The sequence below is a fragment of the Camelus ferus genome, chromosome 3 (genome assembly GCF_009834535.1).
Source record: "Camelus ferus isolate YT-003-E chromosome 3, BCGSAC_Cfer_1.0, whole genome shotgun sequence".
NCBI lineage: Eukaryota > Metazoa > Chordata > Mammalia > Artiodactyla > Camelidae > Camelus > Camelus ferus.
In genome coordinates, this window is record NC_045698.1 from 34,504,527 (window position 1) to 34,518,079 (window position 13,553).

General features: G+C 34.9%; 1 protein-coding gene across 2 annotated transcripts in view; it reads left to right on the top strand.

The window, feature by feature from the left end:
* The window catches only part of NDUFS4 (NADH:ubiquinone oxidoreductase subunit S4), a 98,334-nt gene that overhangs the window by 60,352 nt on the left and 24,429 nt on the right, over window positions 1–13,553 (top strand). For both annotated transcript variants that reach the window (XM_032472078.1, XM_006185921.3), the window contains exon 3: window positions 8,022–8,194. In XM_032472078.1, the coding sequence (XP_032327969.1) occupies window positions 8,022–8,194 (173 nt within the window). The remainder of the gene's footprint in view (window positions 1–8,021; window positions 8,195–13,553) is intronic.

Consider the following 13,553-nt stretch of genomic DNA (forward strand, 5'->3'; position numbering starts at 1 on the left):
TCTATGAAACATCCTTACCAACACCCTGACACGCAGCATACTATGCCTTAATTTAGATTTCATTTTAGTATACTACCAGACTTCAGCTGTCAGTAATGAGTAATATGTTTACCAAGATTCAGCTGTGCTTGTTTCCACACCTTTCTATGCCAGTTTTACTTGCCATTGTAATTATATAATTTAATTGGATACTATGGTCTGAATGCTGCTATATGGGGAACAAAGAGTTCTTTCTATGTCAGTTCTCTTGAATACTTTGAAAAGATAATAAAGGTGAATTTCTAGCACAATTTTTGTCAAATTAGGTGCAGGTGAAACAATTATAAAACATTGTGATGTAAAGGGAGATCTAGACAGATTTTGGACTCATGTTGTTTCAAAAATGTCTTTCTATTCTCACTTCACATGTAAAAAACCAAAACTATAAATTGTTAATTATGCATTTTCTTGGTAGTTTATGAAAGAAACAACACTTGGAATTCTAATCACTGGCCCTATATCAGAAGATTATCTTAAAAATACATGTACATTTTTTGAGTTATAATACAATGTTTAAACTGTGGCTGTGTCAGTGATTAAAGTGTGCCTGTGTATGTGTGCACGTGTATATTTGCTTACTTAATGGTCCTCTGTTTTCACTAATGTTTTCAGTTAACTGAACAACTATCAGCTCCTAAGTCAGAAGGGAAACTTCTGTTGCATAGCTTAACTTTTATTCTGTTGCTAAATTAATGAGGGATTGTCTTATATTTTTTTGTCTCCTTGTAATCTAGCTTGATTTTCACATAATGCCTCTTGAATATTGTTTTATTAAAGGAGAAGCATTCAGCTTTAGAGCCATTATTTTTCATTATTTCCAGCTTTCTCTCCAGATTTAACTAATTCATTTATTGCTTAAACCATCACTTGATTTTAGGATGTTTATTTACCTTCTGTTCCTTTGCCCTGATGTTTATTCAACAGTTATTTCATATTTAGTTCTCTACTGCTGTGGCTTTTGTTCTCATAATTCTTAATTTATGTTGTGTGTATGTCAGCCTTTTAATTTATTACCAGGGTATGAGGAGGACTATTTGATTAAGAAATAACAGATTGGATCTTTTCAAAATTTAGTATGCTATGTATGTTTCAAGTGCTTTGTGGCCTAATTTTTTCCCCTTTTATTTCAGCTTCTGGAAAAGTTGCTATGTGATATAATACAGCTACATGACTTAGTGATTTAAAAATCCAAAAATTTCTGGAGCAGTGCATTAAAAACAACAAAAAAGGGGGGGTATTCTAGGTATTAAAAATTGATCATTCTTAATACATTGTATCTTCTAAGTTAAACAAATTATTAACATGATAACTTCCAAATGCTTCAGTGAAGCATACTTTCACTGAGGCAGTATAGACTATTCATTTATTTATTAAGATTTTTTTTAAGTGACTTTTGGTTGTTTCAAAGCTGGTAGGAAACAAAGATTATTTCAAGTGATTGAAGTTGTCCAGTGAATTTTCTTGATTTGGGGAAAAGAAAGTTTATTTCTGTATCATTTTTTTTTAAAGAATTATAGATTGTGTCTTAAAGTAGCTGTTTAATAGACTTGATTTAGCTATGCCATATGTTAAATCATGTACTATAAAATATGACTATGTACAGAAAGAATCTGAAAATATTCACCATCCTTAACACCATTACAAGGAAGTTATACATCTGTATGATGTTTCAGAGTTATATTTTGAACAGTTAATTAGATTTTAGGTGAGTGTTACCTTTTGGTGCCTGTTTCTTCTGGTAGCAGCCCCTATAACATCATTCAGGTCAATTTTGAGGAAATTTTGTTAATCTTTAAAATGTGTTTAGAAATCAAAAATCAAACTCATTTTCTTCTTTATAGTTTTGTATGGAAGAATACACAATAAATAAATTCAATCCAATTAACATATACCTGTTTCTCTGCCTTGAGAGCATAAATGGAAATTGGCCCACATAGTGGGTGGCAATATAAGATTTCGCCTCCCTTTTGGAAAGCAATTTGACAGCATGTCAGGAATCATGGAAATTATTATAACCACTGAGCCAATTAATATTACCCTCAGTGACTAACCTTAAAGAATTAGGCTACTGAAATTTTCATTGCATTAATCTATGCTTTAAAAGAAATAATAAAACAACTTGATTTTTCATTAATGAGGCGTTGGCTAAGAAATTGTGGCGTATCAACTTAATAGGTTATTAAGGAGGCCATTAAAACAAGAAATATGAATACTGGGTAACTACATGGAAAAAAATAAGTGATCTGATACTTGAAAATAATCAAGGCAAAATAACAGAAGTATATAAAGTAGATATGTATATAGATAATTATTGGTAGGTAATATACATAAGAAAAGCAGTTGCTGAGGTTTTAAACATATGGATGTATTTTTTAAAATTTCTCTTTAATATTGTTAAATGTTTTAACAGTATCTTTTTAAAATCATAAATATCCTGAAAGAATCGTCTTCTGTCTCCATCTTCAGTCAGAAAAAGTATTTTCTGATACTTTTGCACCTTTCAAACCAAGTGCAGTCTCTCTTTTATTTGACTCCCATGGCATTTTTAACATTTTACATCATAACCTGACTTAATCCTTCCAACCAGTGCTATGAGGTAGCTTTTGTTGTGCATTTTTTAAAGGAGGAAACTGACAAGAGTTTAAGCAACTTGTCAGTACTGCACAGGTAGCAAATGGTAGAGCTTGGGTTCCTCCAGATTGATCTGAATGATGATTCCTTGCTCTTAACCAATATTGTATTTTACAGTAATGATTATTTAGTTATCCTCCCTCCTATGGATGCACAGATTATAGACCTCCTAAATTCAGGAATAAAGTCTTATTTTTATATTCTCCTTAGTCCCTGGCATAGATAACTTGGCATAGTTGGATCTTTCAATTTGAACTGAAACGAATAAAGGTAAATTGTACCTTATTCCTTTACTTTCATGAATGTCATAGACTTTTCAGGATGTAGTTGCATACTTAAATTTACTTAACGTATATCATGCTCACTGTTTTTGACAAAAGTTCTAAGTGGGGATTCTAACCAGTTTTGACTAAGCCCTTTGCTTTTAACCATTGCTCTACCCTGTCCTGCTCAGAAGGTTCTAGGAGTAATGAAAATAGTCTGAGATTGAGACACATTTCTAATTCTTAGTTTTTTACTTGTTCTATGATTACCACATCATTTGCCTGATCTCTTTCTGTCTTAACAACGTTTCACTTAAAACTAAACTTGGTTTCATGATAGCTTTGCCCGATAATGCAAGATAGAATAGATGTCATATTTCAACACTTGTTTCACTATCTGATTGGACTCCCAGATCAATGTGTTGCTTTAACAAACAAACAAAAATTAGTTCCACCAGCACACTTCTAATTTATTTTTACAGTTTTGATTGTACCTTTAATCACTGTGGCCACTAACTTTTTAGAAGTGTTTAAAGTTCTTCTGTGCTAAGTAAATACATATGGTTATGCTATCTGCCAACTCTTTATTATTTTTCAAACTGTAAATTTTATTTTGTAAAATGTCCTTCATTATTTATGAGATCATTTAATGAATTTCTTGTGTTAAGTATCTGAGGGTACTTGAAAGGAAGTTTTTATTACAGATCTAATGTTATTTTCCTTTTAACATCTTTCATGGTTGAAGTACAATATAAACACAGTCATCAAATTTAGATCATTTTAGCCCTAAAATAGATTTTAACACATAATTAATTGGTAACTAATAGTCTGCAATAGAACATGTTTCTGTGAGCAGTATTTGTTAATGTTCCAGTATGTACTCTATTAAAACTTTTCAACATTGATCCATAACAACGTGCAGTTTAGTGAACTTACTACCAAAAAGCCTGGTGAGAGTTTTGGCTCTTCTGGGTATACTGAAAGACCTATCACAAATTCATCTTAAAGTGGTGAAAACCTTTTTCATTTATTTCTCTTTATGACAAGTATAAACTATTAAGCTTAAGTGGGTGGGGCAACCGGAAGTAATTACTAAGGCCAGTGGCATTTTTGTGGTTTAATAAAGGCAGAAGCTAATTATTCAGTTTTTATTTAAGTGAAATGGTGCCAAAAAGGAGGTTCCTGCAGAGCAGCTGCACTCCTTCAGTGTTACCCTAATTTACCAAAGACACAACTGTCACAAACAAAACTTTTAAACTTGATATATAGCCACAAAAGTAAGGAGGCTTTTGTTTGGAGTGCATGCAGAAGAACTCCTTTATACAAATCAACCGGCAGATGACGGACAATGATGAAAATTTGATTCTTTGAAGTCATAATAGTCATTGAAATGTGTGAAATTCTGGTATTGAAAAGAGAGCGGCCAGCAAGACTCTAAATCCTGGGTGGTTGCAAGTAGCTTGCTGGGAGGTTTTTCTGCATTTTGACACCAACTTCCCATTGCTTGTTCCCTGCTTCCTTTGTTTAAAAAAGAAAAAAGTTGAATTCACACACGATAAATGGGGACAGTTGATAACCGAATCATACAGTTTTTGTATGGAAAACTAATATTTTATAATGGAAGTTGGTATTTGAAAAATAAAGTTCATTTACATATACTGGCACATACTTTCTTAATGATTTTTTAAACTCCTCTTCCATTTAAGAAGACTTCTAAAATGGAAGGTCAGCTATCAGCTCTTCTAGAGTTTAAAATTGTGGAAGAGATAGTACCGAAAGAGTAGAACATTGAAATTATGAATCGCTTCTTTTCAGTAGCAAATTTTTATTTGAATGCTCTTTAATCTATGAATCATGATTAGCTAATTAGTTGCTGTTTCCTAAAATAGTATATTGTATATAAGATTGTATTTCTGAAATTTTATTAAGATAGTGACATTGTTTAATAGAAATATACGTTTCATGCTTGACCCAACTGTTTAAAAATTAGAAGTTTTAAAATTCAGTAAGTCTGTGTATATTATCTATAGGATAACTTGTTTTATTAGAATTTATAGATAATGATTAACTGGTGAGTCTTGAGGTTCTACAGGTGCCAACTTGAAGGCTTCTCATATCCTATGTGATTTAACTTTTTTGTAATTATAGAACATTTATGACTTAATATTTATAAATTATCAACTTTACCAATCTGATGAGAAGTCTGTAAAAGACAGTATTGACATCTTCAGAACATTTCTTTTATAAATGGGTTTTTAAAAAAATTACACATGATCCATATTGCAATAGAGAAGTAGAAATCTAGAGAGACTATCATTAGTTTAATAAAGTTTAAGTAGTTTGCAGATGTTTATTTATTTATTTTCAAAAATTGAGTCGCAGGTAGGTCAGTGAGAACTTTGAGGGAAAGCAAAGCATTGAAGACACAAGATTTCCACATAGTGCCTTGTAGTTCTTTTCAAGTAATACATTGTTTTAATGGAATCTTGGAATGGGAGCTTTAGCCCATTGAAATGTCGCTTAAAGGACAGGTTCTTCTGTCACCAGCTGAAGCTGTGTGGGTGAAATGATAACAATAGAGTGTTGTGATGCATTTTAAAAGTGTGAGAAATCAGTTTGTCTAGACTGGGAGTGTGCCTACAGGGACTAGGAATGTTAGAGCTTCTGTGCCCTTTAGGTGTCAAGTATGTGAGAGATGCCAAGCCTTTTTATTCTGTCTTTGGCAGCAGTTCAACTCAGCTGCAGTACCTTACATGTCTTCTGCAGGCAAAGACAGGGATTCTATGTCAGAATAACTTGGGCTTCAAAATTCAGAAACTCATTTGTTCTAATGCCAGCTTTACTGGGGGAAGAGATCAATAAATAATTGCTATAATTTGAGGAAGCATGGAAGCACTGGTAGCTAGGAGCCTCGCAACATTTTGTAGCTACTTATGTTAAAGAGGTGTTCTATCCTAAAAAAATCATTCTGTCCCTTTCTACTTTGATAATACAAATCAAGAAATACTCTTCATTTTATTAAAGCTTTATTGGTTTTTTAATTACTTTGATGTATATGTATATACAATATAGACATTTATTAAGAAAAACTAAGTGTTTCCTGATCTCAGCTTTCTGAGGTAACTGGTATTAAGAGTTTAATCTGTTTCCTTTTCTGTAAGTCTTAATTTAAAGAATAGCTAAGTTATAGCTCCAGTTTTTATGATCTCAGCTAGAATAGAGTTGCTACAGAACTTGGAAAGGATGTCTTGCCCCATAATTTTGTAACACATGTATAGTGTTTGTTTATACCTTGCTTCAACTATAGCTGAAGAAATATGACATATCAATGTGAAGATACATGATATTAAATAATAAGTTAATATGACAGATTACAGATACTGTAGTGAATTCAAAGTGGGGGAGGGATAAGCATTAAGGACTTCCCAGATCAAGCTTTTGCTTTAGAAAGTCATTAAATGTAATAATACCTGAAATTACTTTTCTTTGAAGTTGAACTTGACAATTAGAAATTAGTAATTAAAACTAATATTCATGCCTTTAAAAATTATATACCGATTGTATTCATTTTTATTTTATCCTATATGCAAAGAAATGTTTTTTAATGTAGACATGTACTTAGAAGTACATGTAAACATTTATATGGACCATTTTAATAGTTTCTCCAAATAGACAAGCTGTGACAAAGTAACCACACCTAATTCTTCATACAGGTAGAGAGGTATTGTGTTAAGAAGGGGATTGGTTGCCAGCTAAAATAACTTTAAAGAATTGTTTTTTTTAATCTGTGGGTAGAAGGACTAGTCAAGTCAGAAGTATACTTAGTTTTTTTCCAGTACATATTGCAGCACTAAGTACTTATACTTATTCTTTGGTCCACAGCATTGATTAGATTCTACAAATAAACATTAGCCTTCATTAGAGGACATAACACAATGAAATTAAAATTGACAAAATGGGCTAAGTTTTCTTGTTTTCATAATTTCATTTAATCAATTCCATGTTAAACCTGCTGTTTTTAACCAGTTATTTAAAATTTACCTTAGTAAGTGAACTGTGATTTTAAAATGCTTCATTTATAAGAATGGTATAGTTGACCCTTATATGATCTGACTTGAAGTAGTTTACCATTGCTAAATGGAGACTTAAACTCTGAATTACATTATTATTGTTTACCCTGACTGCCACTATAATTTGATAAATATATCTTATATGGGGCATCAAATTGTACGCATTCATCAGTTGAGCATTTGTTACTGGATAGAATTATAGAAAGAGTGTCAAGAAAGTTACCATTGTTTTCATCTCACATTTCTGCAAAAATTGTGCAGATTTTTTGGTTTACCTTTGCAGATTAGATTTGATGTATCGTTTTCTCTTCTTTGCAGATTAGATTTGATGTATCGTTTTCTCTTCAGTATATTTCACCAAAGGGAGCTAAATAAAAATGCTAATTAAAGTTGTTAATTGATTCTAATTGTTTACAAAAGGGTTCAGGCCTTCTTTTGAAGGGAATGCTTTGTTGTAAGAGTTTGACACAGAAATTGCTGGTAATAGATTTTTTTTCTATTTAAAAGTTAGTCACTTGTTATATTCCTTTACTTTTAATATCTCTTTATATTCTTTCTCTGCTGACCAATTACACCTGCTCATGAAATAAGAGTCTACTGCATACATGTGTTTTACTGACAGACTCTTTAAAAATTACCAATGCTTTGTTGGACCAAAGGGGCATAAATTTTTTTTTATCAACTGTTTCCCACTGTACCCTACCACTCCCCCAATATAGCTTTCCAGGTATCAAAATAGCAGTTTATATGGTAAAATAACAAAGTAGTGAAATAAGCCAGAAAGCATAAAAAAATTTATAAATAATCCAAATCAAATTGCAAGATATAGAAAGCAATAAAAGTACATTAAAGTGTATGTGGGCTTTTAGAAACACATTTGTTTTGAATATTTGTATGTTCATGTATAACTGAAAAATTGTGCTCTACACTGGAATTTTACACAACATTGTAAAATGACTATAACTCAATAAAAAAATTAAAAAAAAAAAGAGAAACACATTTGCTTGTTTTTCCATAGGATATTACTACTTTAACTGGCGTTCCAGAAGAGCATATCAAGACTAGAAAAGTCAGGATCTTTGTTCCTGCTCGCAATAACATGCAGTCTGGAGTAAACAACACGAAGAAATGGAAGATGGAGTTTGATACCAGAGAGAGATGGGAAAATCCTTTGATGGGTTGGGCATCAACGTGAGTACATTGGTTTAATTTGAGTATTATTTTCAACTCTCTTTTTCTATGTAGCTTTTCCTTTTAAATATGCTGATTTTCAAACTCTTTTATATACAGTACGCTTTATGACAATACTTTTTGAGACCATTTGTGTAGATACCACTATGTTCAATGATATAGACCTCCATAGTATATTATTTATATAATAGACCTCCATAGTATATTATTTATATATAATCGTGGCCCAGAAGAGTAAACTGTAAGAACAGGCTCTTTCAGAGTACTATTTATTAGATAAAAATGGCTGACACTGTGATCACTCTTAGCATGGTCCCCAAGCTATATATTATTAGTTTAAGATACATCTTATGAATAGTGTTAATAATTTAGTGACACTTTTACTTATTTCTTTAACATTTTTTTATTGAGTAATAGTCATTTTACAATGTGTCAAATTCCAGTGTAGAGCACAATTTTTCAGTTATACATGAACATACATATATTCATTGTCACATTTTTTTTTTGCTGTGAGCTACCACAAGATCTTGTATATATTTCCCTGTGCTATACAGTATAATCTTGTTTATCTGTTCTACATTTTAAAATCCCAGTCTGTCCCTTCCTACCCCCCACCCCCTTGGCAACCACAAGTTTCTATTCTATGTCTATGAGTCTGTTTCTGTTTTGTATTTATGTTTTTTTCTTAGATTCCATATATGAATGATCTCATATGGTATTTTTCTTTCTCTTTCTGGCTTACTTCACTTAGAATGACATTCTCCAGGAGCATCCATGTTGCTGCAAATGGCGTTATCTTGTCAGTTTTTATGGCTGAGTAGTATTCCATTGTATAAATATACCACCTAGTCTTTATCCAGTCAGCTGTTGATGGACATTTAGGCTGTTTCCATGTCTTGGCTATTGTAAATAGTGCTGCTATGAACATTGGGGTGCAGATGTCATTCTGAAGTAGGGTTCCTTCTGGATATATGCCCAGGAATGAGATTCCTGGGTCCTATGGTAAGTCTATTCCTAGTCTTTTCAGGAATCTCCATACTGTTTTCCACAGTGGCTTTCCTTGCTTCCCTCTCCCACTCTTAATTATTTAGATGTCTTCTTTTACAATTTTGTGTTTATTCTATTTGGAATTCATGGTAGTTATCACCTTTCCAGTTATGAGTTCCTCATTTTTGTAGCATCCTGCTTCTTTTCTATTTAGAGTAGACCTTTCAATACTTCTTTCAGCATGGGTTTAGTGTTGCTAAACTCTTAGTTTTTGCTTGTCTGTGAAGTTCCTTATCTCTTCTTCTATTCTAAAGGATAGCCTTGCTGGATAGAGTATCCTAGGCTACATCTTTTTTTCATTCAGGACTTTGAATATATCTTGCCACTCCCTTCTGGCCTGTAGTGTTCCTTTAGAGAAATCAGCTGAGAGCCTTATGGGGGTTCCCTTGTAACTCACTCTGTTTTTCTCTTGCCTTTAGCATCATTTCTTTATCCTTGACTCTGGCCATCTTGATTATGATGTGTCTTGGTGTGGGTCTGTTTGGGTTCTTCCTGTTTGGGACCCTCTGAGCCTCCTGTACTTGGATCTCTGATTCCTTCTTTAGGTTTGGGAAGTTTTCAGTCACGATTTCTGCAAATACCTTTTCAATCCCTTTGTTCTTTCTTCCCTTTCTGGAAACCCTATTATGTTGGCATGCTTTATTTTATCCCATTGGTCCCTTATATTGTTTTCATTGTTTTTTATTTGTTTTTCTCTCAGCTGTTCTGATTGGGTACTTTCTGTTGTCCTGTCTTCTAGGTCACTTATTCGTTCCTCTGCATTATCTAGCCTGCTTTGTACAGCCTTTAGGTCAGCTCTCATCTCAGCAAATGAGTATACTAATTCTACTTGATCCTTCTTTATAGCTTCTATTTCATTTTTGATATATTTTATATCTGTAAACACTATTTCTTTTAGTTCCTTCAGTACTTTGATCAGTCCTTTTTTGAAATCTTGATCTAGCAGGCCATCAGTGTCTATTTCCTTGATTGTGCTTTCAGGGGATTTCTCTTGATCTTTTAATTGGGAGTGGTTCCTCTGCTTCTTCATATTGCTCATATCTCTCTGGCACTGTGGCTTAAGGAGTATCAGTTATCTATTGTGGTCCTTAAGGAGTTTATTTATTTATCTATCTAAAGCCTATACAGGAATAAAACTGGTGGGCGGGTGGGTCACTCCCCCTCCCAATGCCGCAGTCAGATGCTGTGCTCGGGCAAGGCAGGTGGTCGGATCACGCCCCCTCCCAGCACTATGGTCTGGTGCTGCATTCCTGCCAGGAAGGCGAGTTTCCGCCCACCCTCTCCCAGCGCCAGTAGCTCCGCTGCTCTGTGCAGCTGCCTGCTCCACCTTGGGTCAGCGCTCCATAGGCAGGCTCGGGGTAAACCGTGGAATGGCCCCACCCCTGCTCCGTGCCAAATCTCAGCACCTTGTTTGTCTTGGTGGCGCAAGTTCTCTGAGGGGCTAGGGCAGAAAGATGCTATCTGCCTTGGGCTGTAAACAAGTCTCAGTCCTGCCCAGGAGGTTGCGGAGCCCCTGGGTGCAGATTCAGGTCTCGGCCCTGCCCCTTCCTGGGCACTGTGCACAGGAGGATATGGCGGCTGTGGCTGCGCCCCGCCTCTCTTGCAAGAAGCGCCAATAATGGCCGCAAGGGTCTGAGGAGACAAAGGCTACCACCCTCCTCCCCCCAGGGCACACCAGCCGTGTTGCTTTGCTTTTTTCGCAATTTATGGGGGACTGAGGTTGTTCTGCTCCATATCCCCTCCCAGCCACCGCATGCAGCACCCTGCATTCCCCTAAGGCTGCCTCAGTGCAGCTGCCCCAGTCCTCCGCCCGGCTCAGGCGACCTGTCCTGGCCCCAGCTGCTGGCTCGTGTCTCGGGCTGGGTGTCACAGGGACCCTCTGTGCCCGTTTAACTTAGTTCTGTCTGTCATGGGGTGCTCGGGGCAGATCTGAGCCTTGGAGGCTCCCCCTCCGTCCCGCTGGCCTCTCCATTGGAGAGGGGAGACCCAGTGAACGAGCACTGTCCCTCCTTTGCCGCTCCCTCCCCGCGGGATCAGTCCCGCACTGTTTTGCTTTTTCTTCTTTCTTTTTTCCTACCAGATTTTTGGCATGTCTTTCGAAGAGGGCGATATTCTTTCGGAGTTCGGCAGGTGCTCTGGTTGGCTTAGTGGGTCCATAGATGTGAGTTTTGGTGTATTTGTGAGAGAGGGTGAGCTACAAGCGTCCTTCTACTCTGCCATCTTGCTTCTCAAGCCTTATTTATTTTTAAAATAAAATTTCTTTATAAAGTAAGTTTTTATTTATAAGAGGAGGAGATGAGTTTAGAAATTGGCTACTTTGAGGTAAACTTGTAAGTTCCTGACATCTAGTGATTAGTAAATTTACAGGTATTGGAATAAAGTAGTCATAAACTCTGTGGCACTAATGAAGTTACTGGCCTAATCCTTATGGTGGAATAGGCCCAAATGTTAAAAAGCAGGGCTGCCGCCTCATTGAATGAAAAGAGCCACTACTTGAGAAAATCGCTAGATTTCAAGAAAATTGTCTTTCTTACTGAGACTCCTGGGACATTATATGAGTTCAGTCTCCAGTTGAAAGTAGTAACCTATTTAAATTATGTCTCATTTTAGAGAAGTATGAAACTTAACGTCTTTTTTTTTGGTAGTGTACCTGGGAGAATTTGTGTTAAAAATATCTCCCATGTTGCATTTTAAATAGAATTCTATTTTGTTTGGCAAAATGATTTATAGACATAGTTTTTTAGGTGTTGGTATCTTTCAGTTTTATGTTTCATGTAATATATGGAGTGTTATAAGTCACATACTTAGGTTAAAGAAATTTATAAGGAGTAACTGTCTATAGAGTGGATAATAAAACAGGAGCCTACCATGTGCTGCCTACAGGAGACCCATTTTAGGGTGAAGGACTCACATAGATTGAAAGTGAGAGGATGGAAAAGGTATTTCATGAATGAAGGTATTTCGTGAATGAAAATGACAAGAAAGCAAGGGTAGCAATATTCATATCAGACAAAATAGACTTTAAAACAAAGGCCATAAAGAAAGATAAAGAAGGATACCATATAATGATTAAAGAAGCAATACAAGGTGAGGATATTACACATGTTGACATATATGCACCTAATAAAGGAGCACCTAAATATGTAAAACAAATACTAACAGACATAAAGGGAGAAATTGATGGAAGCACAATAAAAGTAGGAGACTTTAACACCCCACTAACATCACTGGACAGATCTTCCAGATAAAATCAGTAAGGCAACAGAGAAACTAAATGACACAATAGAACAGTTGGACTTAGTTTGTATTTTTAGGACTTTACATTCCAAAAAAAAAAAAAAAAAACCCAAAACAAAACAAGGTAGAATAAACATTCTTTTCAACTGCACGTGGAACATTGTCTAGGATAGACCTCATACTCAGACACAAAAGAAGCCTCAGCAATTTAAGAGGACAGAAATTATTTCAAGCATCTTTTCTGACCACAATGGCATGAAACTAGAAATCAACCACAGAAAGAAAAATGAGGAAGAAAAACAAACAAACAAAAAACAACTGCATGGAGACTAAACAAAATGCAACTAAAAAACCAATGGGTCTGATGAAATCAAAGAATAAATTTAAAAATACCTTGAGACAAATCACAGTGAAAGCACAAGCACACAAAATCTATGGGATGCAGTAAAAACAGTCCTAAGAGGGAAGTCCGTAGTGATGCAGGCGCTTCTCAAAAAATAAGAACAATCTCAAATAAACAACCTAACCAGCCACCTGAAAGAATTAGAAAAAGAACAAACAAAACCTAAAGTCACCAGAAGGAAAGAAATAATAAAGATCAGGGAGGAAATAAAATAGAGATTTAAAAAACAATAGAGAAAACCAGTCAAACCAAGAGCTGGTTTTTTGAAAGAGTAAACAATATCCACAAACCTCTGGCCAGGTCAACAAGAAAAAAGAAAGGACACAAATAAAATAAGAAAAGAAAATGGAGAAATTACAACCAGCGCCACAGAAATACAAAAAACTGTTAGAGAATATACTATGAACAACTATATGACATCAAATTGAACAACCTAGAAGAAATGGACAAGTTGCTAGAAATATACAGTCCACCAAAACTGAATCAAGAAGAAATAGATCACTTGAACAGATGGATCACTAGAAATGAAATAGAATCAGCAAAACAAACAAACAAATAACCCTCCCTTCAAACAAATGTCCAGGACCATCTGGGCTTCAGTGGGGAATTCTACCAAACATACAAAGAAGAAATCATACCGATCCTTCTCAAATTTCCAAAAGATTGAAGAAG